This window comes from Patiria miniata, unplaced genomic scaffold (assembly GCF_015706575.1).
Source record: "Patiria miniata isolate m_02_andy unplaced genomic scaffold, ASM1570657v1 HiC_scaffold_29, whole genome shotgun sequence".
In the NCBI taxonomy this organism is placed as follows: domain Eukaryota; kingdom Metazoa; phylum Echinodermata; class Asteroidea; order Valvatida; family Asterinidae; genus Patiria; species Patiria miniata.
The window spans coordinates 6,782,960-6,809,970 of NW_024037068.1; the positions used below are offsets into that span (position 1 = coordinate 6,782,960).

The window sequence follows — 27,011 nt, forward strand, 5'->3', positions numbered from 1 at the left end:
GGCCGACCTCTACATTGGGTCCAGTGGCGTAGCAAGGTCACTTAAATTGGGGAGGGGGCGGGGTAGACTTGGAAAGGACACTCGCCCATGTGTGATGAAAGGTAGACAGGGTTTTTTTCACCGGTCATTTTGCCTCCATAAAATAATAAAAATTAGGGGAACATTTCACTGGAAGAATCATTGAAGCGTGGCTCAGTTGCCTGCAGTCAAGCTAATATGCGCAGCGCCCAGGCTGCTCTTTTGAACTCGTCCCTATATCCCTACCGAAGCAGAAAACAAAATTGGCGCCTCCTATCCGCTCCGTTCACGAGTACCCCCTCACCGGCAAAGAAAGTACAGTTGGGGGTGACCGACCGACGCCATCTTGTCTGACTGCAATTTTGCCGCGACGCGCGGCCCGGCCGTACCACTGCGTGTACATAGTACAAATCCCCTGGTGTACGTGCGTCACACACAAGGAACGGTGCGCGTCAACCAGCTAAATGTCCCGCCCATGGGACGTCTTTGCTAGGTAAAAGGGCGTCCTCTTTTGTTGGCGCACGGAGCCATGAGTTGAGGACCTTTGCCTTTTTTTAAAATCCTCTCACTAAAGGGGAACACTGTGGCCCTCGGCACCGTCGCTGATTTGAGAGTCGTCCAAATAGGTCGAAAAGAAGAAAATGGCCGCCACCCTGTCTCATTGTCAGGATTCAGATTCGGGTAGGAACTTCCTTGTTTTCGAAGATTTGTATAAAACAAAATATTTCATAATAGTTGTAATTAACAACTTATTAATCTATCTTAAAGCTAAAGCTCTGGAGGAAAACAGAGACACAAATAATAGACACGCTCAGGCTCAGAATGACATGGTTAGACTTGCAAATTTATTGCGTTTAAGAATACTTGCATATTTTAAAACACTCAATTGCTTTTAGATGGAGCTTACGGTGTTTTTATTTTTACAAGATTGTAGAAATTGCTCGTTGCACATATTTCACAGTTGTCTCTGCGTTAATTGCGTACGTGACACTTTACTCCAACTCCGATCATAGCATAGAGTCCAAGTTCCCACAAATATGCTTATGAAATGGCGACATCGTGATACCATAATTTTTTCTTTCCACAGTAGGCCTCTGCAGCATTTATTTACTATAACTGTCATGAAAGGTAGGATTCGAACTCCACACATTAATACTGAAGCCTTGTTGGCTTGCACCTTTCATTTACGATAACGATTACAACCACAAATACTACCTTTGGCGTCGTAAGATATACCTTTGGGAGCATGTGGAAATAGGGAGTCTCCCTGTGTATCATTTACATCAAGTCTTAAACTTTATTTTTACTGTCAGAGTTTGTGTTTTGAATATGAGGAACAAGTCATTTGTATTTTCTGAAATATTAATGGCGATGTTGGTATGTTTTCCTTTGCAAGTTCTCCTACATTCACCGAGGAGGGAACAGAGGATATTTTAATTGTATTTAATGGGTATTCATCAGTTCGTAGAACGGTAAATGATCAGTGGTGAACAGCTGAATGTTGTAATCCTCATTATAAGATAAACTTAACTTGGGAATAAACCACGCAAATTACGTGACTTTTTCACGGTTACTAGTCAATGACATGTATACTTTAAGTAGGTGTTTTTTTATGAAATGGAGCGAGCCACATGTTTTTATCTTTAATCTAATTCGGTCACTTTCTTTGACTCGCCCTGCAAATTTGTGTATAGACCCGGTTTGATTTCCCAGGATTTGTTTTAGTATAATAAGCATATTTTATTCCCTCGTAATGAAGTAGTTTAGGTCAAAGGCCATTACGGATACTAACGTCTGACGAAGAATAATTACAAAAGGTTGCTGCCAACTTTAAACTGGTTGAATATTTCATTAAACCTAAGCCAACTTGCAGAAAAGTACCACAAAGAACCAATATGGCTCGTCCTTCTGGAGATTTTTTTTTTACTCGAATGACCTATGACCCATTATATTTACGCAGGCGCAGTTAGAATACCGAATTGGCTTTTTAGAAGGTTTTATAAAGCAATTGACGGCAACGGGGTCTGAGCAGCTGACGCTCTTGTCAGTTTTTTTCTTTGTGGTTTAATCGATATGTAATTTACAAAAATTCATATCCTCTCTGAGTGATCCCCGTGTACCATTGCCCAGGCTTGAAGCATTGCTAAATAATTGATATAGGTTCGTGAACGGTTCGTGAAATCCCTGAACAGCGGCCACTAAAATAAATAAGATTAACAAATTTGGAGAAAACATCAAAGGACTAGTCAAAATCGTTCCAGTAATTTTCTTTGTTGAACATTATGCAATATTCCCAGCACGATATGTGACATTGGGTCACCCCACCCCCAATCTACCTATACCCTATGCATACCCCAAAGTATTGTTATCTAACAATCCCCCTAGATATCTGAAAAGAATTACATGTACTGAGATTCTGGTAGCACAATATTAATGACCAACACAAAAGAGGGGGAGGGGGTTCCCTCTGTCACATAACGCGCTACATATGTTATGCACCACGCCAGCTTCTCTTTTGTGGTGTTAGGCCTATAAGATGTTTCAACACTGGAAGAGCACCTGAAAGCAATTATTGCACTGGGCTCTGAAACGTGGTCTACCCGATGTTCCCCAAAATCCTTAGGGTTAGGGTTAGAGTTAAGCCTGGCGCACACGAGAGCTATCTACTTCGCCAAAATTCATTCGTGGCCGATGGCGTAAGCAGATATAGCTCCCGTGTGCGGTCAGTTTTTGTCGTCCAAGATTGCAGTCGCCACAAATTCACTGGGCGCAGCCATTTTGCCTTTTTACGTCATATGACAGAAGCACGCATGCGCTCAACACACAAGCCGAAAGCAGATAGCTTTCGTTCACCGCACACAGTAAGTGACTTTGGGCACGAGAGACTAGAATTATCAAACATGTTAGATATTTGGCGCAGCGTCACGAATGACCAAAATCTTTGGTAAAACTGACCGCACACGGGAGCTATCTGCTGACGCATCGGCCACGATGGACATTTGGCGAAGCAGATAGCTCTAGTGCGCGCCAGGCTTTCAGTTAGATGGTTAGGTTTAGGGTTGTGGTTTGGGGAACATAGGTAGGTATTGGGGACCATAGGTATGCACCCCTCTGAAACTGCAATGTCGGTCTACGTGAACGTGTATTTACAATGGGCGAAACTTTACTTTTTAACTGATGGAAAACAGTCGGCTAAAAACCCACCAAAATATGAGGTTTAAAATGACATCATTTCAGTTAAGGTAAGGATTGCACTGCTCAATGTTTCCGCGTCTCGTCCGGCCGTAAACGAAGCTTATCCCCACAATGGTTTTTAAATTTTAACCCTCTATGTAGAAGTTAAAGGCGATGAGAAAAAGTTTTGCCTTTTTATAACACAATAAAACATCCTTAATAATTTCAGTTTCAAGAATCTTCCATAGTTTTTCTTCACTGTGATTGAATACAATCAAAGCGCTGTAGCCTTTAACATTAGTTTTGTTAATAATCAGCACCTGTTAATATTTGTTAATATTGATTGATTAATTAATGAGACCAGGTGGTAAAAGCCTGCATTCATAATTTCATGTGACAAGATCCCTTTGATTACCCTTCAAAATCACATTTTTTAAAGATCAGGACAGAAACACAATTTTGACATGCATCTTTCTTTCAAAATCACGGGTTTTTTTAAGATCAGGACAAAAACACAATTTTGACATGCATCTTGCTAATTACACGAGCTGCATGCTGGTATAGCTGGTTTTGCATCACCAATGTTCAGTACCGTGAACTCTGTAACGGTCGCATTTCAGGACAAGTCGAGGCACTGGACCCGACCTGAGCCAAGTCTAGATTGCGAGTGGAGGTCGGTCAATGTCAGTCAGTCCACCTTCGCAAAGTTCCTTCCACTTTCAGGGTTCTGCATCCATCATAACAGACTGTGAAGTGTAAGGGCACTTTACGTACGAGATGACACTTTACAACTCTTTAGGATAAAAGTCAATGCGCGCGATGAGTTTGAATTGACGGCCGAATACGCAATTTCACTGCACACTCTGACGATCGTATTGTTAGTGTCCCAGTCGACGGCTATAGGCCTACTTTGCGTGATTTGCGGCAGTATTCTAGCACACAGCTTACGAGCAGTAGAAATACGGCGACTAGCTGGATGCTTCCCAGTACAATAAAAGAAACATCGTAGTTACCAAAATAGTCGAACAACCAACCTGCACAAAGACAAGAAATGACAGAAAGATTTATACCAAATGACGTCATCAGCTTTATATACACAGGGTAAGTAAAAAAACGCAATAATGAAAATGGGCCATCTTTCTTTTTTTCAAAACCAACTGGAAGTTTTGAACTTTTTAAACCGTGTAAGAATGACATATTCGTTAGTAACCGTGTGTGAAAAAAAATGAAGTTAATTGCATTTACCGTTTGTCTTTTGCGAAACTTTTTACAGCGGTATCCGATTTACGTTTTTGTCTGCGAGCCATCAGAATTTTGCATAAGAGCGGAAACGGTACAATAAAGACATTATGGACAACACAGATTTCAAACTGACTGAATCTTAGCTCAAGCTTTATTTTTCTGTTTCACTTCTTTATGTTTATGCAAAGTTTCTCATGGGCTATACTATAGTTACTGTGTCCTTCATTGTTCACACAATTGGAGCTCTGCCCTCTACTTGGCAACCCTGCAAGGCAAATGAGTGCATGTCTCAGCTCTAGACCTCATGGAAAGAACGGCTTTGGGGACACATAATTATTGTGCTGTTATAGACGTCTCGTGAACAAAAACGTAAATTGGGTACCGCTGTATAAAGACAAACGGTAAATGCGACTAGCCTCATTTTTTTCACACAGGGTCACTAACACATATGTCATTCTTATACCCCCGTCACACCGGAGGCGCGGTGCCACTACGGTTTTTGGTCAAAACCGCCATCACCGTAGTGACACCGGCAGTAGTTTTTCATAGTTTTCCCCTACCCGTCATATACCCCCGTCACACCGGAGGTGCGGTGCCACTGCGGTGATTGTACGGCATAAACCGCAGTGGCACCGCCATGATCGCCGTGGTTCCGCAGTGGTTCCGTCATTGATCGCCGTAGCACCGCGGAAAACTGTCAAAACCGCGGACCTTCGCGATTGCACGGCGGTTGTACTGCGGAGGCACGGCGGTGATAGAGGTCCTACTGCGGTCCTTGTACGGTGCCACGGCGGTCATGGCGGTGCCGCGGCGATCCCACTGCGGATTGGCCCAACCCGCGGTGGCACTGCGGAAGTTTTGAACATGTTCAAAGTTTACGCCGTGCCACCGCGAAGGTCCGCGGTTTTGACAGTTTTCCGCGGTGCTACGGTGATCAATGACGGAACCACTGCGGAACCACGGCGATCATGGCGGTGCCACTGCGGTTTATGCCGTACAAGCACCGCAGTGGCACCGCACCTCCGGTGTGACAGGGGTATAACACAACTTCAACTTGCTTTTGAAAAAAAAAAAATGGCGCCTTGGCATCATTGCAGTTGTTTTGACTCACCCTGTAGCAGTTTCATTATTGAAGAATAATTGAAGAAGACAAAATAAAAAAGTTATACAACGGTTCCAAAACAATGACGAATAGGAGATATGAGATCATGATTGTCGTGTTTCGGTACATTTGGGACAGAACAATCGTCGATTGTAGCCCGTCTGTCAGTAATGTCATATAGGCAAAATAACACATTTAGCTAATGGCTTTCTTGCCTTACGCCCACAGCCGTGTTCAAAAACGAAAACTCTTATGAAAAAAAAACTTTTTCGCTTGTAGTCATTGTTGCTTCATAAACTTTTGAATATGTGACACATTCTATTTATGTACACATTAAATAAAATCAGGTTTCGCATAGCCTAGCACTGTGAAAACAGCGAGTATAACACCAAGCAGCCAAAGGTTGTGAAATTCAACGGATCTTTGGTAAACCGGCGTTTGAAATCAAAACCAATGCAATTATCAAAAAGTGTATATAGGTCCTTACATGCGATTTCGTCAGATACAAATGCCTAACCTGACGCTTCAGTCTGCCCGATCATACCTGATGGTTGATAGGGTTTTTTTGGTAGGGTAAAATCTTAATTTTTTGGACGCGCATGCATGTGTACAGATTTTAACCAATTTTCGCAGAGGAAGAACTTCACTTTCCACATCAGAGTTTGATTGATTGTTATTGTTCCTGACTCTGGTACATTTTCAGCTGTATTCCCAAATATTGAAATATAGAGGTCGTCACAGTATGTCATGAGAAAGATATTTGGCTATATAGGGTCACCGCAGATGTGTCCTTTACAAACTTACACGTCGAATAACAAGCAATGGCAGCTAATTTGAAATTTTTAAAAGTTGCTTGTTATTCTACCTATATTTTTTTTTCAAAGGACAAATCTGCAATGGCCCTTTAACCAAATATATCTTTCTTAAGACATACTCTGACTGTGTGCCAAATGCCATGCTTGTATCATCAATGGCACAATTCCCCAAATTATTCCATATATGCCCCATTATTACGACTGTTGCAAAATATATTTTTAGCAGGTTTCTTGCCCAGTTCGGGGGCAAACAGTTTTTATAAGAAAAACCGCGGCTAGTTGGCATGAAATACTTTCAATTCTCTATGTTAACTCAACCTATAGGTAACATTTAATGGTGCATAGGATTACATATTGTTTTTGCTTTTTCGTGCATTTTTTGGGTCGTTTGAAAGAGCAAAAGTGGTCGAATTAAATGTAAGAAAGTTAAACGTTGTAAGTACGGGGTACATGCATAAGAACTAACGTATTGAAGTGTTAGCTCAGTCGCTACAAACTAAGCATTAAAATTCAGGAAAAAAAGGAACAATCCTAAACATGTCTTGATCTCGGAACTTGATTCCGTTGCTAATGCACGTAAACAAGTGTGCCCGAGGGTCGGCACCCTATACCATTTCAGGCAGACTAATTTCGCGGGGAATTTGATATCAGTCATTTCTTCACTTGGAGCAAGGCTTGTGTCATTCGATCAGTAGGTATTTTCTGGGTAATTGGAAAAAAAGATCCCACGCGGCTTCAATGTGCCGCCATCTAACATGTGAGGGGGAAGAAACTAATAAAAAAACATCTCCCGTTTTACCTGTTAAAAAACCCGCCAGCATTCGTCCCACTCCGGCGAAGCCGTACGACCACCCCAAGGCATTGGCGAATTTGGAAGGGTGGACCGCGTCCTTGACCACCACAACCGAGATGGGGAAATAGATGCCACTGGCCAGACCGTAGGCCAGCGAGGCGGCTGTGAGAGTCTCGAAGGAGTTCAGGACGGGGTCCAGCAGCAAGGACACCGAGGCCAAGATGGCGGCCATGGCCAGGAGCTGGGTCGCTGTCAGGCACTTGCGGTCCACCAGCACCCCGTGACTGGCCCGGGCGATGATGTTCGTCACGCCCGCCACCGAGGCCAGGAAGGTGGCATCGATGGGCGAGATGCCCTTCTCGATGGCGTGCGGGATCAGGTAGATCAGCCAGCCCATGTAGGTAAACCGCCCGCAGAACTGCACGATCATCAGCAGCACGAACGGCGGCTCTGTGAACAGCGACAGGCCTAGGACGCCCTCGCTGGACCGCCAGCACGTACTGCAGCAGGAGCTGCAGCAGGATCGCTTGCACTCTTTTTCCGGTTCTGAGATCCCCATCCGAGCCGGTGCCGGTGCGTTATTGGAGTCGTCGTCGGTATCGTTGCAAGAATCGATACCGTTCTCGTCGAAGTTGGACGGGAGCCGCTGGTACCGACGCCCGACGGCCTGCTTCTCTACGTCCTTTTTCTCGCGGCCGTAGCCGCGGAGCGGTCTCAGTAAGGCTCCACAGGCAGTCACGTGCAAGGACATAGCACCTATAATGGACAGCGCCCCACGCCACCCGTAGGCGTCGATCAGCACCTGCGAGAGAGGGGCCAGGGTTAGAATCCCCACCCCGGACCCGGAGTAGGCCAGGCCGTTGGCCATGCTGTACCGTTTGTCGAAGTAGCGGCTGATCATAACTAGGCTGGGAGTTAGGGCCAGCCCTAATCCAATTCCTGCCGAGAGAAATTGAAGAAATACACAATAAAACAAAATAGTAAATTGTATAATTTAGATTTTAGATCAGCATAAACCGGTATATTTTAAAGTTTGGAGTACGTGGAATGCGGAGTTTCCGGCCTGTGCACTCACAAAGTGGGTGAACTAACTAACACGCCTACGCAATGTCTGAACCGGGCTTCTGGAGCTGGGGTTACGTCTATATTCAGTGTGTTCCCACGTAGTAATAATGGTCAAAGACCTACACAGGATATCTTGACAGAGAAGTGGGACGCGAGCCAGGAGTCCACAATAAGAAAAAGAAGCCGGATTCCATAGAATTTCAAATTCCATATGGTTCCAGAACCACCACGAGGTAACGTGGATTGATTTTACCAAGCGGCGCTGTATGACGAATGATTACGACGCGCCTGATGCTACTGTTCATCTATTTTGTGCCTGATGTTTCAAACACTTAGGCCTAGGAGGGGGACACATGGCACAGCTCATGACAAACGGTAAACTGTGCGTCGTACGGGATGACAACTATCTAAACATCTTTTGATTTGTTTTTTGGGAGGCCTTTCTTCTTTTTAGTCAAACTAAAGTTAAACCATAGGCCTACTGCTCGCTCGAACTGTCTCACGACCTAAAGTTGTAAAATGGCAATTCTGTGCAAAGCGTTATACATGTACAGCGCCCTCACAAGGTATAGAATGGCCAGTTACCTGCAACGGCCAGGAGCCAGGACAACTGCAACATCGTCTGAGCGAAGAAGGCGGCAGTGATCAGCCCAGAGCTGGCAAAGATCCCGCCCACCACGGCGACAGGCCGGCAGCCGAACCGCTGACAGAGCGGTCCACTTATTAGACCTGGAATAAAGAAAGCAGTTGTACGGGGTTTATCAAAGTGGGAAAGAAAAGTATTCGAAAGAAGTATGTTAAAATTAGGAACTTCAACACTGCCAGTGCATCTGGAAGGATTGTTTAACTTTCCACTGATACGCTACTGAAAAGTAGATGGATAGTCTAAATCCATCGATTTGAAACAGCCGACATCACACATGCTCTTGTTTGAAACTTACAAAATCGACCTCGGAGGGATGGCCCCCGTGAAGGGCAGCTCGGGGGGGGGGAGGGGGAACGGAGCCAGTTGCCCCCCCCCCCAAAAAAGAAACCTTTTTTTAAGTGACGTACACTACCATCTTTTCCTCAAACAAAAAATGGTAAGAGACTGCCTCAGATCGTACTACAGAGCATCTAGAATTAAAAAAAACCACGCCGTCATTTTGGGGTCCCATTTTTTTTTTTTTTTTGGGGGGGGGGGGGACTAAATTCCCCCCCCCCCCAACAAAATGGTGCTCTAGATCCGCCCTTTCTCCCCCCCCCCCTTCGGTCCCCACTATCTTGGATGTCATTGATTGGCCAGTGATTCTACGACGTCATGCCTTTTGTTTAATACTGAAAGGCAAAGATTCCGGGTAAGTGCGTCATATGCTTTCACATATCTAGTGTAATTTCGATATGAAAATCATATTTACATTGATAAGCATGTAGTTTTATAGAGTGAAGTGTTTTTTTTCTCTCTAATGATAGTCTGCTTCACGTGAGCATAACAGGCAATTTTCAAAAGTAAATTGTGAGATGGTCCACAGGAATATGTTGAAATCATCAAAACTTGACTCGGTGCTTTGGTCCCAAACACGTCTTGATATTTTATTGAGACCAGACTAACATGCTCATCATCTTCAGTAGACAGCTTCTCGCCTTCCTATTATTATGTCTCTCGCCAACTCGTGGGTAGAAATGGGATAACATCAAATCATAGGCAAGGCGAGCTTGTATCATCCACTGTTAGAACGCAGTGATGTCACCAGACAATCTTGCACTCTTTTGTCCGAGAGAGCTGCAGCTTTAATCCACTAAAGTTTTCGAAGACTAGTGCACAATCCCTGTGGCCAGATTATTCCACTCATCTGAACGATCTGCAGTGAAACCGCCCCGACTATCCTTACTCCCTGCTATCCCCCGGCTATAGTATTTTTGTCTGGTGCCGCGGACAGGTGCTTCGTATAGACTGCCATCGATCCGCTCTGTGTGAGGCGATCGTCTCTCGTATTATAAAGTATCCGCTCGTCTGGTTCTAGGGTCTACGTGCATGAGCCACTACCTCTCCCCATTGACGTATCGGAGATGACCACGGGGCGGGCAGCGGATTCGATTTCCGGGGAAACATGGCGAAATTTCCCCTGAAACTCTTTTTTGGTATATCCTCTTAAAATATCGCCGGGGATTTTCATCAACAGTCTAACTGCTCGGAGGGTTCGGGATATTTTTTTGTTTTAAATCGACTACCACAAAATGGCATCAGAATCTAATGACCAAAATCGTCACTTTACAAAATTGAAAAAAGGTAACCCGTCGCCCCAGTAGCAATGACCCCGAATGCTGGAAACATGGGCGTCAATCGGTGGGGGACGCCCCCCCCCCCCCCACACTTTTTAAAGTGTGTGTGTGTGTGGGGCGGGGGGGTGGTGATATCATATCGTTTGTCCCCCCCCCCCACTTTTTTCGTCCCCGAATCAAAATTGTAGCGCACTATAATGAGTCCATAGCTCAGAATAGCTGATTCAATTACTATAAAGTAGTCGAAATGGCTATAATGTAGTCGAAAACGATGTTTAAAAGATGATCTTTTGCTATAAAAAAAATGGTTTTAATAGTCAAAAATTGCCTCAGATCGCACCACAGAGCATCTACAATCCAAAATGTTTCGGGCCCTGAAACGCGGGCCCCGAACGCCACGCCGTTATGGTTTTGCGCTATTAGTGCTCATCAAGTTATGTCCCCCCCCCTACTTTTGAGAAGCGATTCACGCCCTTGGCTGAAATACATGTAAATAAACAGCAAAAGCTTTGAGAATTCCAAAGGCATTGGAATGAAATATTGTAGATATGATGACCCAAATAATGTTTTGACAGTAACTTTGTGACAGTAACTTTGTGACAGCCAAAGACAGCCACTGATACCATTCCATAGGGCCCTAAGTGAATTTAAAATATGATTATATATATATCAGTTTCTGGAATTCATCTACGTTATCAATACGCATGGGTATGCAGGGTGGTCCAAAAACACAAGTTTACACACTTTCAGAGGCAGATTTTTCAAAATAGAAGAGACATGTTGAAATTGTTTGTCAGATATTCCTAAACTGCCAAATGTTGGTCGTATATGGTGAGAACGGCGTCGCAAATAAAACTCGAGTTAGGAAATAGCGGCCGTTTACAGAAAATAGTCAAAAACTAATTTGTCCGCTTCTATGGCAGTCATGTAGACGTATAATTAAAATTATCGCAGTTCTTTAAGAGCGCGGTGTTATTGTGTTGACCTGACTTGACCATGGCAAAGACTTGCACGTGGACAAAGGTGTTTCACCACTTTTCTTAAACCATCGCCATTTATTTATTGAGGCTTTAATTTCAGCACCGTTTTCACCATGCACATACCACGAAGTTGCTGCAAGGGCGGATCCAGAACACTTTTGGGGGCCCAAAAAAATGTGGTCCCCCAAATAGTGGGTCCAAAACTGACGTCGTGGTGTTCGGCTCCCGCTTATAAATATGGGCCCCGACAATTTCTTGAATTGTATAAGCACTGTGGTGCGATCTGAGGCAATTTCTCACCACTTTAACCAATTTGTTAAGGAAAACATGGTGGTGTATGCAGTGCCTGCCTTTATTGCGACGTCACTTTAACTTAAAAAGAGGGGTTCGCTATTTCTTGGTGGGGGGTCATTGCCCCCGTTGCCCGTTCTGACCACTTTATCCAAAAGATCACTACTTTAAACATCATTTTCGAGTAATTTGGTAGTAATTGAATACGTTATTCTGAGCTATAGAATCGAATGTAGGCCACACTTGTTTATTCGGGAACGAAAATAGTTGAGAAAAACGACATGTCCCCCCGTTCCCCATCGATCGACATCCATGGTTGGCACCGTGCTTCAAAATGACAGACTTTACACTTAATTGTATACGTAGGGGCTGCACGTAAGCCTACATGCTGTACAGCGTCAGTTGTTCAAATGTGTGCTAGCGTGCTTGTGGGTTCAGGGTAGGCCAATCACGGTCAGCAATTTAACCAATAGGCTATTTTACCAGCTACAGTTATGTTCGAGTTGAAAACCTATTAACTATTCATTTTTTTCTCAAGATCGTGGCGTTAAATTGGTTTCAGTTGTTCACGGGTAATTTCGATCAGAACTGAATGCAAAGCATATTAAACGGCGTGGGGTTCGGGGCCCTCTTAAGGGCCCCAGGTAGGGGGGGGGCTGGATTCTAGATGCTCTGTGGTGCGATTTGAGACAATTTCTGACCAACTTAACCAATTTTGTTTTTAGCAAAAGATCACCATTTTCAAAAATCATTTTCGAGTTTGGAGCCATTGAATCAGCTATTCTAAGCTATAGAATCAAAAGTCATGTAGGCTACTATATTTTATTCGAATATGCTTGGGGAACGACATGTGTGGTCCCGGCATAATGGAAAGTTTGATACATTTGCGAACCCCCCTCTCCCCCGCCCACCATTTTTTTCAAAATTATTATTATAAGGTCACTTGAAAGGTAGCTTCTTTGTCATTCTGTTCCACATCATACACCCGCCTGGCTTCGGCATATGGTCCTGAAGATAATGCACTATACTTATTCCAAAGCATAACTTTATTTTCATTTTCGTTTTTTTTTATTTACATATCACAATAAGAATATAATTACATTTTACATTTTACATATTTTCACAAACACTTTTTAAATAATTATTTTGTTTGATAGTTCTACACACCTGAAACGATGTTCTTTTTCATTTTGATTACGCACGTGAACATCGTGCACGTTCATAGGGCTTACACAATTAGTTAACAATGAGTTGAAAACCATTGATCGGATAATACGAAATTCGGATATAGGGTCCCGCGGATTTCGTACTAACGGGAGTCGACTGTATACTCCCAATGCTGTGCTATTTCCACATTGCCCACTGTCGTCTTTTCAAGATGGCTTTTCCCTTCCCGCCCAGATTGTACCTGATTTCTTTCCAGATTCCGTGCAGAGAGACAGCTACGTGCGCAACGGCATATTACGCTGCCGCGCCAGCCCGGGGCGAAATCAATATCGTTTTGGGCCGCGTGCGTGACCGAATGAAACGATCTCACAAGCGAGAATAATGTGTGTCTATGACTCACTGGGGCTCGAACAGAAGACAATAAAGTTAGTTTGATATTGGACATTGGACATTCACATTCGCTTGTACAGGCCATGGCTTTGCATGATGCCCCCGTATGTCCATAGTTAACTTAGATTGGATATTGGACATTACAATTAGTTTGCATAGCGAATGTCAATAGTTTTAAAAACGTAAGGCGTAATTGTGATGCGCCCGCTGCCGTGAATCGCACCGACGGTTCCCACGAGACGCCCTTACAATTTTGTCTGGTGTTATACGTACATTGGAAATGCCCATAGCTTTGCACGGCGAATGTCCATGTTTTACATGGATATTGGACTTTGGAAATGCACTTAGGTTTGTATAGCGAATGTCCATATTTTTACGGTCTTAAAATGATGGACTATCAAGTGCCTTCTGATTAAAAAAACATATGTTTACGAACTTGTATAATTTACTAGTGAGAAAACGTTGAAGGTGGTTTTAAAAAACTGAATAATTGCTAGAATTTGTTCAAATTCTTTCAAGTTTTGCACTGATATTTTGTGTGTTTTTTTTCTTCAAAGTTAAACAAATAAACGAACTAGAACTAGGTTTGAACCTGCGACCCCCAGATTATTGTTCTAGTGCTCAATCTACAGAGCTATCCAGCAAATGTTGGCGGTATCTAAATTTGTCAATGTCTTTTTTAATCAGAATTAAATTCATATCAATTCCTTTTCGCTCCTTTTCAATGCACCACACGACCGCTCGAACATCCCCCATTGGAACAATACATGGAATCAGCGGGGTATTTTCAGTTTTTATGTCATAACTAACAAACGCGGTAAAAGTTTTCGTCGTTAATCGAGTATTATGAAGGCTATATTATATGCTTCCAGTTAATGTGATTTATATTAATAAGAAGCCGATTAAACTCCGTTATTTTTGGGATAAACTTCACAGCTCTCCCCAGTTTTTGGTTCAAATGTGTGTGTAAAGTCGCTTTTTCGCTGAGTTTATGCTGCACTGACCATCTTCAACTCGCCATAATTTCCGCTAGCGCCCTCCTTTGACTTTGTTAATCGCACAGTAGACTTGGTGATTCATAAGCTCACTATCAATGTAAAATTCATCATGATTGGGCAATGTTAACACCCGTCCAAAATGAGACGAAGAATATCCACCCAATAAAGTAAGCTCTTTTATCCATGGACAACTATGCACAATGCAATGGGCCACTTCCGCGCTCGTGCGTGGTTGTGTGGGGGACGTTGTTTTTACACAAGGCCAAAAGGTTAAGAGATAAGAGTGCAGGCATAGCAGTTTTGAAAGGAGCGTTTTTACTATGGAAGGAAGTGATATGGTTAGCAGCTCCCTTAAATAAATAAAGCCCACATTGGGAAAATTTCTAAGTGGATCCCTTTTTAAAAAATATGTTCAGCCCATTTTAAGTTCAACCAGGCCTGCCACTTTTCATGGTTTTGCCACGAAAATGCATGACATTTGTGACAATTGGATCAATCCTCTCGTATACGCCAGCCCTTTACACATTTAGGCAACGTCCACAAATTTTATTATTTTTTATTTTATTTTATTTCTTTCTGGTAATGAAACCAAGGATTCCTCAAACGTGCACTAGGCACAGTAGCCCGAAACCCTGACGAAACCTGTAGAGAGTTGACAATGAGAAGAAATTACAGTTTTAGAGGTGGGAGGAAAAGCCCAGAAGAATATTCTGGGGAAAACCCACGGAATCAGGTAGGGACTGAATGACGTTGGTAAAATGCTAGAATGTTTTATGTAATGTCCAAGTTTACTTCAAGGCACGCAAAAAGAAGAAAAATGAATGTTTAATACAGTTCTTCTGAGGTTTTTTTTTTTAAATTCCTTTCACCCCTTTTTAAAAAATCAAGCTCCGCCCCCAAATCGGCAAGATTGATTGTGGGTCGACCTCTTAAAATGAGTTTTCAAAAAGTTTTGGCTCTGCACGCCGAATTTCATGCTCTTATCACAAATTTGGGCACGGTTTGGGCAAACATACGGGGCCTAAGCAGCATATATATATATATATATGAAATATAAATACAATCTTTAAATCATTCTTGAAATGTAACTTTATCCGATTTTTTCCGTGCTTAAAGTAGCATTTTTGGTATCATGTGGTCAATCTCAACACTTTAATCCAAAAACGGCACTCGTGCGCGACATCTTATTAAATTTTGGACAGTGACCTTGACCCCCAACCGACCTAGGGCAACTTTAGAATGGCCATGTCAGTAACCCCCTGACTGGCAATGGCCTGGCTCCATCAAACCATGTGAGCTCAAACAATTGTTAATTAACCTCAACTTAGCTCCCGGTCTAATACCAAATCTCACTTTTTTTTTTTTTTATTATTTATTAGCAGCTCCACTATAGCTCCCCTCGTGGGAGTCGTTGACGCGATTTACAGCAGAGGGCGCATCACAATTACGCCTCCTCCTAGACTTTAAAAAATAGATACATTCGCTGTACAATCCTACAAGCATTTCCAGTGTCCGTGTCTTACATGACCAACTTGTCAGGGCGTCCCCTGGGATCCTTCGGCGCGATTCACGGCAGCGGGCGCATCACAATCACGCCTCCTCCCGGACTTTAACAATATGGACATTCGCTATACAAACCTACGTGCATTTCAAAAGTCCAATATCCATGTAAAACATGGAACATTCGCCATGCAAAGCTAGGGCCATGTCTAATGTCCGTGTAACACCAGACAAAATAGTCAGGGCGTCTCCAGGGATCAGTCGGCGCGATTCACGGCAGGGGGCGCATCACAATTACGCCTCCCCTGTACTTTAAAACTATGTACATTCGCTATACAAACCTATTGGGCTGTCCAATGTCCAATATCCATGTAAAACATGGACATTCGCCATGCAAAGTCATGGGTATATACAATGTCCGTGTATCACCAGACAAACGGAGCAGGGCGTCTGGTGGGATCCGACGGTGCGATTCACGGCAGGGGGCATCTCAATTACGCCTCCTCCCGGAGTTTAAAAAATATGGACATTTGCTGTACAAACATATGGGCATTTCAAATGTCTGTGTATTACCAGACAAACTTAGCAGCGCGTCTTGTGGGAGTCGTCGATGCGATTTACGGCAGCCAGGGGGGCATCACAATCACGCCTTTTTTATGGACTTTAAAAATGTGGACGTTCGCTATACAAACCTATTGGGCTGTCCAATGTCCAATATCCATGTAAAACATGGACTAGACAAACGGAGCAGGGCGTCTGGTGGGATCCGACGGTGCGATTCACGGCAGGGGGCATCTAAACTACGCCTCCTCCCGGAGTTTAAAAAATATGGACATTTGCTGTACAAACATATGGGCATAGTAAATTCCTTCGTGTATGCTTTGTTTTATTACGGCGTGGGGCCACAGGGCCAGGGGCCGCTTTAGTTCTATCTCACCAAACGATGTATAGCTCTCGATATATTTGCAGTGTTATTTGTTTGTTACAGGGAATGGCAAAAAAAAAAAGACTTACAGACCTAATACATCTTTATATTTATGATCGGTAGATGGCAAGTCTGGGGCAAAGGGTAAACCATGAATAGCTTTTTTATTAAAACGAAACTACACTGGAATTGGCGTTAAGCATGACTAGTTTCAATAAAAGCCCGTCCCACTCCTTTTAGGTTGGGCTTGTGTCACGGTGAACCTTGCTATTTGTTAATCTTGCATACAGAATGCTAGCAACGTCAATGAAACTGTTAAATGAAAAAAAAAAAAAAAGTTTTCATTTTGACTAAGGCCAAAAAGAAAAGTCTCCGGTTTCTGGTATGCGCGCGCATCGCCGTAGCCATGCGCGTCGTTAAAAAAATTGTTTTCAATGAAAGATGATGTCTCAAAACCGCCAAACTCACTGGTTTGACTGGAATCCTGCAGCTGCACAATTTTAACGTGTTTTTAGATTGGGTTATGGTCGAGAATAAGCTTTTTGTGGCCTTCTTTGGACTCCCATATATTTGCAATAAGTTTAGTCGGGCACCATTTGCAGTCATCAGCCGACATTTGAAGCAAAAAAAAAATCAGGTAAAAAAAAAAAAAAAAGAATTGGAGACTTTTTTTGGGGGGGGGGGGGCCTAAAGCATTAATAGCGTTTTTATTGAAACGAAACTACCCTGGAATCGGCGTTAAGCATGACTAGTTTCAATAAAAGCCCGTCCCACTCCCTTTAGGGGTTGTGTCATGGTGAACCTTGATATTTGTTAATCTTGAGTACAGAATGCTAGCAACGTCCATGAAACTTTTAAATGAAAAAAAAACCTTCAGGGGAAAGGTATGAACATTTTACCCTATTGAAAGATCGAATGAAAAAAAATCCTGGCACGCATAATCAACTTTGCCACCATTGTCATGGCCGAGGTTATTTTCCGGTCAAAGCTTCCATCAAAGCACCCCCGTTCCCGCGGGCTTGCCTAACAAAAGTTTCCATTCTGGATGCTCTGTGGTGCAATCTGCGGCAATTCCAGGCCACTTTCGTCTGACTTTTTAGCAAATGTGTTCTTTTTTTGAGATAAGGACAATTTATTTCATTATTTCGCCAGCGGGAAAGTGTATCTTGAGTACAGAATGCTACACTCTAAAAATTAATTCGTCATTGAGGCCTCTTTGTTTGTCAAAATGAATAACTTTGTTTAGTAACTGCTGAATGACTAATTATCTGTTATGGAAGACTAATTTGCCGTCAGTGATGACTAAAATAAGTTGTCATTTTGACTAAGACCAAAAAGAAAAGTCTCCGGTTTCTGGTATGCGCGCGCGTCGCCGTAGCCATGCGCGTCGTTAACATTAAAAAGGTTTTTTTTCAATGAAAGATGATGTCTCAAAACCGCCAAACTCACTGGTTTGACTGGAATCCTGCTGCTGCACAATTTTAACGTGTTTTTAGATTGGGTTATGGTCGAGAATAAGCTTTATGTGGCCTCTCTGGACTCCCATATATTTGCACTATTAGTCGGGCACCATTTGCAGTCATCAGCCGACATTTGAAGCAAAAAAATTCAGGTAAAAAAAAAAAAAACAGCCGCGTCGCCGCACCACTTTTTGGGCAAGCTCCATACCAGAAATTGGAGACTTTTTTTTGGGGGGGGGGACTAAAGCATGAATAGCGTTTTTATTGAAACGAAACTACCCTGGAATTGGCTCTAAGCATGACTAGTTTCAATAAAAGCCCGTCCCACTCCTTTTAGGGGTTGTGTCACGGTGAACCTTTCTATTTGTTAATCTTGAGTACAGAATGCTAGACACGTCAATAAAACTGTGAAATGAAAAACATTCAGAGGAAAGGTATGAACATTTGACTCTATTGAAAGATCGAATGAAAAAAATCCTGGCACGCATAATCAACTTTGCCACCATTGTCATGGCCGAGGTTATTGCTTTCCGCTCAAAGCTTCCATCAAAGCACCCCCGTTCCCGCGGGCTTGCCTAACAAAAGTTTCCATTCTGGATGCTCTGTGGTGCAATCTGCGGCGATTCCAGGCCACTTTCGTCTGACTTTTTAGCAAATGTGTTCTTTTTTTGAGATAAGGACAATTAATTTCATTATTTTGTATATACTGTTGCTCTTATAACGTTTCTACTGTTATACTGCAAAGTCGTGAATGCTGTATTTTTATCTCTGGTCATTATTCAATTTCTTCAGCTTGTTCCAAAGTAACAATGACCACGGTTCACGTGTAATAATGGGTAATGAGCCGACCGATACACGAAAGACAGATATTAGCACAACATGTTTTGTATAAGCCTACACGTTAATTGTTTAATGCCAGCGGGAAAGTGTATCTTGAGTACAGAATGCTACACTCTAAAAATTAATTCGTCATTGAGGCCTCTTTGTTTGTCAAAATGAATAACTTTGTTTGGTAATAAATTGCTGAATGACTAATTATCTGTTATGGAAGACTAATTTGCCGTCAGTGATGACTAAAATAAGTTGTCATTTTGACTAATGTACATTAGTTACGTGTAGAAAGTCATTGACTAACCCAAATTAGCCATCAGTGCTGGTTTTGACAAATGACGCGCAGTCAATGTCTCTGAAGAAAGATCGAATACTTGTCTAAATTAGTATATATATTCCTTCTGACTAATGAAGTTTGTTATTTTCCCGCCGTTGATGTGTTTTAAAAAAAGCGGGACTCGATCGATGATGCTATGTTAGCATGGGCGTCGCCAGGATTTTTTCTAGAGGGGGGCAAATAATATTTTTCCCAAAAAATTCTTTTTATTTCTCTCGATTTATCAGTTTTAGAGAGGGCAGGGACATTCCCCCCCCCCCCCTCATGAAATTTACACCACTATGACTTCGCGCCTCTTTTTCTTTTCTTTTTTTCTCTTTTTTTTCCCCTTCTTTTTTTGTTTTTGTTTTTGTTTTGCTTTTCGGGGGGGGGGGGAGCGCCCCCCTCGCCCCCCCCCCCCTCGCGACGCCCATGTACATGTATGTGTGAAGACACCTATATCTTCGCCCTTCGCAACCACATGACTGAAGGGACTACTTCACGATTAGGTCAATCGTCTGCGCAAATAAAATTTCTTGTATATCGAGGATATAAATTAAATTTAATTGAGTTGCTCTGTTACCCGGCATATTTGCTTACTGACTCTCTAAATGGCTCAAAGATGACTTCTTTTTTGGGGGGGTAAACGGTTCATTAATTGGATTTTAACTTTAATCCTAGGCTAGCTGTTTTTAAACCGTGTAATTGCTTAATTGAGAGGTGCGTTATGATCCCTACTTGAACATTTTTTATAAGTAATCATGATAACAGAAACAATGTCATTTCAAGGCTGAATTGTCTTTCAGTGGGCAAGACTTTTTCTCATCGTCGTAAACTTTCAATTTTATTTCTTTCATTTGTTTTTCATGCATTTGTATCGGTTTTCAATAATAATAACGACACTTAAAATCCACTAAAATATTTAAAACCCAACCTGTTGAAGTTTCAGCTCTCAATGCGCACTACACTTTTCGAGAAAATAGTGGAAACTCTGCACATGACCTTTTGACGACGAAATACGAATTCGTCAATAGCACTCTTTCATTTGACTGATCGTTCAAAATCATCTGTATTATTTCTTGATTTCATTTAAATGACAAGCTACACGGAATGCTTCAAGTATAATGTTAGGCGTACGTGTATACGGATATGTTACACTCAGTTTGTCAGGCAGCCATTAAACGGACATCTTCCTTCCTCCATTTCAACCATGACGAAGGTAGGAAAACTATTTCGTATGAAGTTGTTAATTGACATGAGTTATGAAATGAGAGTACGGTTGTGAGGGAAGTAGGTTGAATCAGTAAGAATAAGCTGTAGCCTATAGATACCGAGTGAGACTCTTACAAAAATTTATGTTTGTACTTAGGCACATCTTTATGCTGCAAAAACGTATGCGGTAGGCCTAATAGATACGTATCAGCCATGTCGTTGTGCAATTTCTTTGCAACACCCTAGTGAGTTTGTTGTGCCAAACAATACATGTGCCAATTCCTAAACTAAATATACTAAAGATAGGAGGGGAACTTTACATGATTAAGAACATTCCATGATTTTGTTGATTTTGAAATATGGACATTAAATTTTGAATAAAAAAAAAAAACGAGGAGAAAAAATAAAGAAAGATTTTTTCTGTGTGTTTCTTTTGCAGGTGTGATCATGATCATGCAGTGGTAGATGCATCCACAGCACCCCCGTTCCCGGGGGCTTGAAACTTGATTGTTCATTATTCAGAAATTAATCCATGCTTCCAGAAGAAGCATTAGGCTATGCCCATACGGGTGATTATGGAAAACAACATGGTCAGTAAAAACCATTGGCCAGAGGTTTTTTTTATGGAAGTCGGCCTAGTGGCCCAAGTGCCATTTTGTTACATATTTTCAGAAGCATGTCAAAGTAACAGAAAATAAGTGGGAGAACTGTTCCACAAAATTGAGCTTAAATACATTATTTTCTATTTGTTATTCAAAAACAGCTTCATCGTGTGTACTTAACGAAAAGAAGTTAAATCCACAAATGTGCGTCTGCAAGGTGAAATAATTATTGACGTTCTAAAAAAAACCGAACTGATGTGATAAAAAACTAATGACTAGTATGACTAATAAACACATACATCTCATATTGGGTATAAACTTCTCTAAGTCATAGATGCAATTTGTATAATTATATGTTTGAGCACTATTAGGCTGACATTACATTCCTTTTTAATCGGTTTTTTTTATGCGAAGACTACTGTTTTGTACTGCGGAAAAGAAATTGTATGAATGATCAATCAACCAGCCAAGAGAAAATGAACTGACTTGTATGGGTTGTAGTTTTTCGTCGACTGAATTGAGTGGCGATTATAGAAATGAGTACAAAAATTGTTTTGAGTACACCTATTTCTGAATATTCAAAACACTCTGTAAAAAGGATGACAAATCACCAAACTATTGGATATTTGTCCAGATTTTATTTTTACCTAAACCCTGTGAAGTGTTGCATATTTCCAGAGTGATTTAGTCATCGGATTTCTGTTGAAAAGTAAATTAGAGTTTACTTTGATCATAGCGCAATGCTTCGATTCACCTTCCCACCATAAGGGGAGAAATTGCGTTGACAATTTAAAGCATATTTTAATCGGCGCTCTTCATAAGGGGCGGATTTAAAATGTTGACAATTTAGGGCTTAATTCCTTGGATTCGCCCTCTCAACAAAGGGACGGATTTCTGTTGCCAATTTAGAGCACTCTTTGATTCACCCTGTGAATAATAAGGTGCGGATTTCTGTGGACGACTTAGAGGTTAAATTCATCGTCCCATTTAAGGTGGCGGATTTCTGATGACAATTAAACTTAGGAGTATACTTTGATTCGCCCTCCAAAAATTGGGGGCGGATTTTTAAAGTTAGGGGGCCTATATTGATTCGCCTTCCCAATAAGGGAGCAAATTTCTGTTGACTATATAAAGCTCATTTTGACTCCCCCCCCCCCCCAATTTAAAAGTTAAACATATTCCGAAACAAAGTCCTTTAAAGGACCGTCTTTAAAACAAGAAAAAAAGATTTTATAAATCGTATTGTTTGCCTAACAAGGGCTGTAAATAAAGACATTGTATGCCACAGTTGTTGGCAGTTGTTGGAACAAGTATTCTGAGTCAATTTCTTTGTTGTTCCAAACAGTCAGAATACACAATAAACTGTCTTTTTGTGTGTGTGACGAAACAGGTTTTGGGGTCATTGTGTTAAAATGTTGATATTCTCTGAACGGATTGAGCAAATTTCAGTATTTTTTCATAGTGTACATTGAAAACCTATAGTAACCAACTAAACAACCGATAATGACCTGATTGAACGCAGCTTAGGGAAGACAATGCACTTTCGGGGAAAAAAATGAAAACGAAAAAAGTGATATTCCTCAATGATTTGCACCCGGAACCTGCAGTATTCAGACCACCGATTCAACGCAGCATGCTCCAAGCCACACTGACCGCAGTGGACTATCAACTATAAGAACTTATTTCGAATAAGATGGCACCACGGGATATGCTTCACGCATGCGTATTATGATCAATGACTTTACTTTGATGCAAACAAATATGTCCGGGCGGTGGGGGCGAGCGAAAACACATACTTTTTAACTGTTCGGGGATTCTTTAAAAGAGATCGACGTCTCAGCTCATCTTCTTCAATCGAATTATGTAATGCCGTGCGGAAATTAACACGAATCCATGATCAAACTCGTCTCCATCCTGCTCATAGGTGTCGGCACTCCATTTAGCTTTTGTTCTCTCTTGAAGGCTATACGTATTCAGTTGCCGCATGCATTGTGTTGCATTATTGTGATTTCTGATTAAAAAGCTATTTATAACTACAAAATACCACCTGCCCCCGTCATTCGGTGATAATGAGACTTTCTGTAACACACGGCAGGTGATTTCGTTTAATTTTCCTTTCTAAATGAACTTCTGATTAAAGTGTTGAGCTACTGATATTTTTTTTTACCACGGTGAGCTAAGTAAGGGATTCGACTTTAGTTGAAACAGTTTATCAATTATTCCACAACAATGTGAAAGGATCCAAAGAGCGACAATGTCAACCAGCACAGTCAGCAAAATAAGAAGTACGGTAAATTGGGTTTGTTTATATGATGTGGGCAGACGTCCCTACGATAAGGTAAGCAAATCAGTTTTGAAATAAGGCCAGACTAAAACGCCAATAAAGTATTTGCTACTTCCAAAAGCTTGTCTTATCTTCGAAGCAATTTTTCCAAAAGAAGTGATACCCCGAGGTTGCGAGGTTTTAAATCAATCAGGACGTGTTATAAATTTGATTGAACCAATGACAGGTAGTAGCAGGGTCTAGCTGTTTTACATGAGATACTGAGTATTACCCATCAGAACACACGCTGTAAAGAAACGCGCTTTTGCAATAATAAAAAGTCACGCGCAAATACTTTTAGTAAACCAATCAGACGATTTCTTTTTCTCAAAACATTCCAGGCTCAATGAGTTCTGCAGCAAATCCAATCAGCAGACACGAAGAAAAACCCTGACGTGAAATAAGCAAATGTCAAGCGCAGAGACCTGATTCAGCCAAAGGCTTCTGCGTATTTAAAGCACGGAAAACATCCAATCAGAGCACGCGTAAGGGAAACACTCACCTGTGAAATCAGCAAAGGTCACGCACAGGGAGCTGATCCAGCCAATCAGGGACGTGCTCGTGCCGAAGACGTCCCGGAAGGTGGGCAGGAAGACGCCCAGGCACTTGGCGATGCCTTCCCGGAAGATCAGAGTGGAGTGGGCGGCAAGGAGGACGAACCAGCCCCACCCACCATCCGGGGCCGCTCCTGGTGACGTCATGACACCCCGCCTCCGTGACGTCAAAGATTTTCTGCACAAGGGCGCCCGCGGCGTCTCAAGTGAGGCATAATCTGTTGGAGAAAGACAGAAACGTATTTCAATTTTACAAAGATTAAACAATACTACAAGCCCAGGCGAGAGATACTAAGGTATGCACACCTATAAAAAAATAAAACACCCTGCTCTTTTTTAGTTGAGCTTTTAAGTAACTTTCAGGACTTGTCTTTCCCCTTAACTGTCTGGTCGCCATCATTGCCAAGGTAACTACATGTAGTGTTATAGGTTTTCCCGGCTATTTTAAAACGTTTTTCTTTCAAATTCACCATATCTAACATTCAATGTCGTCCGAGAAAATTGTCACACTCTTAAACAAAACCAATTTAGTCATTAACCAATACAAGTTTGGTCAACCTCTTTTAGTCACCGGGTCGAGAATATTCGTCCTTACAGATCAAATTCTTCTTATTCCAAAAAATCAGATTCGTCTTATTATATAAATCAATTAGACGCATTTGATTTCTGAATAGCAAGGTTTGGCGTAGACAATCGAAAACACCTCGGGACGAAAACGTGTGCTCATTGTTTGACTCTGCTTGAACTGATTTTGAAATTGTCTGACAAAAGACGAAATTAACATTGGGAGCACACTAAAGCGCTGCTGATGGACGAATTTGAATATTAAAAAAGGTGAATTCGAATAATAAATGTTTAAAATAGCCTGGTAAACTTATATTACTAATTGTTTCTTGTAATAAAATCAACGATTCCTCAAAAGCACCGCAATGTAGCTAGCAGCCCTGAAGAAACATAGATGAGACAATGAGAAGAAATAACGGTTTTAGAGGTGGGAGGAATCCCCCAGAAGACTATTCTTGGGGAAAACCCACGGAACTAGGCAGGGTCTGAAAACCTAATCCACATGTTGGCCCAGTTTCAGTTTAGGACAAGGTGTTCCCTCGGCTCCGGTTAGCATTGGAATGGCGCTAACGCGGGCTGCGCCCCGTATTCCGAATCTCTATTGTGGTAACGGCGAAAGTGATTGGTCAATGAAAATGAATATTCAAGACGATGCTTTGAATCAGAATAAAGGTTTGCGGGGTGAATAAAGAATAAGGGGGAATACTTTTTACGCCTGTGACATACGCATCAACATTAGTGCGGAATTATGTCCATAAAGTTAGCGGTCTTTCTTTGCTTTCTAGCGTATAAGCACAGCCACGAAATTGGCCGTTTGATTCTGGTTCGTGAAGAACGTTGGCGTCGCGATCAAAAACAGATTTATCGTAGTCGAAACCAGTAACAATACAAAAACGCTATAATTCTGAAAAATTCTGAAATGTCTCATTTTGCTCCTGTAATATATTTTCCCCTGTAATGTCTGAGAATGGCTAAAATTCGACAACAAAACTTGTTTCGAGTTTAGACATTTAGGCTATTGCTCCAAAACAGTTTCCATACATATTTGCAAACCTTTCGCAGCACTAGTAAACTCAGGTATCATATTTCTCCCTGCTATTGGTATTTGGTTAAATGATATGGTGAGTATTTCCTAACAAAATTGGACATGTTTCTCAGTCCCATATACATGTCTTATCATCATCTTTGCAATTAATGACCTTCATCGAGATGATATATGAAGAACAAAGTGGCGTCAGGTTGCAACAATTTTTTTTCCCCAAAGATGTTTTAGAGTGGGGAAGAATCCCGGGTGTGGCATTTACACTAAAAAAATTACCTAGGTTAATTTAACCCAAGAAAGGGTGAAACCTGCAACTACCCCAAACTGGGTTGTTCTTTACCCAATTGTTTGGGTTGTAATTTCTGATAAATTCAACCAAAACTTGTGGTCATACATGACCAAATTTAATTTGGTCTTGTATGACTACAACTTTTGGTTGAATTTAACAGAAATTATAAGGCCAATTATAACCCAAACAATTGGTTATAGAACAACCCAAGTTTGGGTAGTTGCAGTTTTCACCCTTTCTTGGGTTAAATTAACCCAGGCAATTCTTCAGTGTATAACCGTATCGCACGCCCGGAGAAATGGCATCCGCTATGACTTTGACGAGTCGTTGGCTGTTTAACTTGCATCTTGAATGATTTCAGACATGACATGGTACAGACTGATAAGATGCCTGGGACAGACTATTAGCAACAGCTTAAATTAACACAAACTATAGAAACAGTTTAGTGCCGTGTTATAGTTAGGTACATCACAAGCTCATGCAAGTATACCTCCCAAGTCCAGAAACAAGCCATCCAGTCCCAACACAAGTCACAATTCAAAGGAACTGTGACTAAGGCGTTCCTAACCGTCCACTCTTACGTGTGACCGGACTTGTGATGGACTTGACTACATGTACAACACTGCTAAAGTGACACAACGCCAACAACAAAAAAAGAAATCGACAACCGTCAATTTGACGATATATTGACAACATGAAAAGTGGTAGTCCAAAATACCTGTTTCAAAGAGTGACCGTCAGTGATTTAGCGCTCTTGTCAGAGGTCCGTTGTGAAACAGCGTATGTGTATCTCGAGTCCTCGAGATTGACAAGTGACGATCAATCCCAGGAGTGGGAGGTAGAAATGAAATATCGACGCCGAGTATTCGCTGCGCATGTATGATGCGCATTTATCCGTACTCTGTGGTTTTACCCCACCGCTGGCTGGACGCGGTGTTTTTATTTGGAGCACATTTCGTCAATGGATCATGAATTTTCAGCTAGTTCGACGTATATTCATAAGAAAGTGACAACGACGTCACACCATTGCTATAACTCTGTCATGCATGAACATTACAGCATTTCAAAGAACAGCTTTCGTCGAGCTGCCACAGTG

At 41.9% G+C, this 27,011-nt stretch overlaps 1 protein-coding gene across 1 annotated transcript; it reads right to left on the reverse strand.

Annotated features, from left to right (window-relative positions):
* Positions 1-841: 841 nt before the first annotated feature.
* On the reverse strand, positions 842-27,011 carry LOC119736012 (monocarboxylate transporter 13-like). Its single transcript, XM_038209992.1, has 5 exons — positions 26,634-27,011; positions 23,969-24,238; positions 8,795-8,938; positions 7,151-8,083; positions 842-4,226 (listed from the first exon to the last, which is right to left on the reverse strand). The coding sequence occupies exons 2-5, from the start codon at positions 24,165-24,167 to the stop codon at positions 4,090-4,092; spliced, it is 1,413 nt and encodes a 470-aa protein (XP_038065920.1). The 5' UTR covers positions 24,168-24,238; positions 26,634-27,011; the 3' UTR covers positions 842-4,089.

What these genes read in the sequence shown, in the direction of transcription:
- LOC119736012 (XM_038209992.1), bottom strand. Translation starts at nt 24,167, where the DNA reads ATGACGTCACCAGGAGCGGCCCCGGATGGTGGGTGGGGCTGGTTCGTC. An exon ending in GACCTTTGCTGATTTCACAG is followed by an intron (nt 8,939 to 23,968) that starts GTGAGTGTTTCC and finishes TCTTTATTCCAG; the next exon opens with GTCTAATAAGTGGACCGCTC. An exon ending in GCTGGCGGGTTTTTTAACAG is followed by an intron (nt 4,227 to 7,150) that starts GTAAAACGGGAG and finishes GTCTTTGTGCAG; the next exon opens with GTTGGTTGTTCGACTATTTT.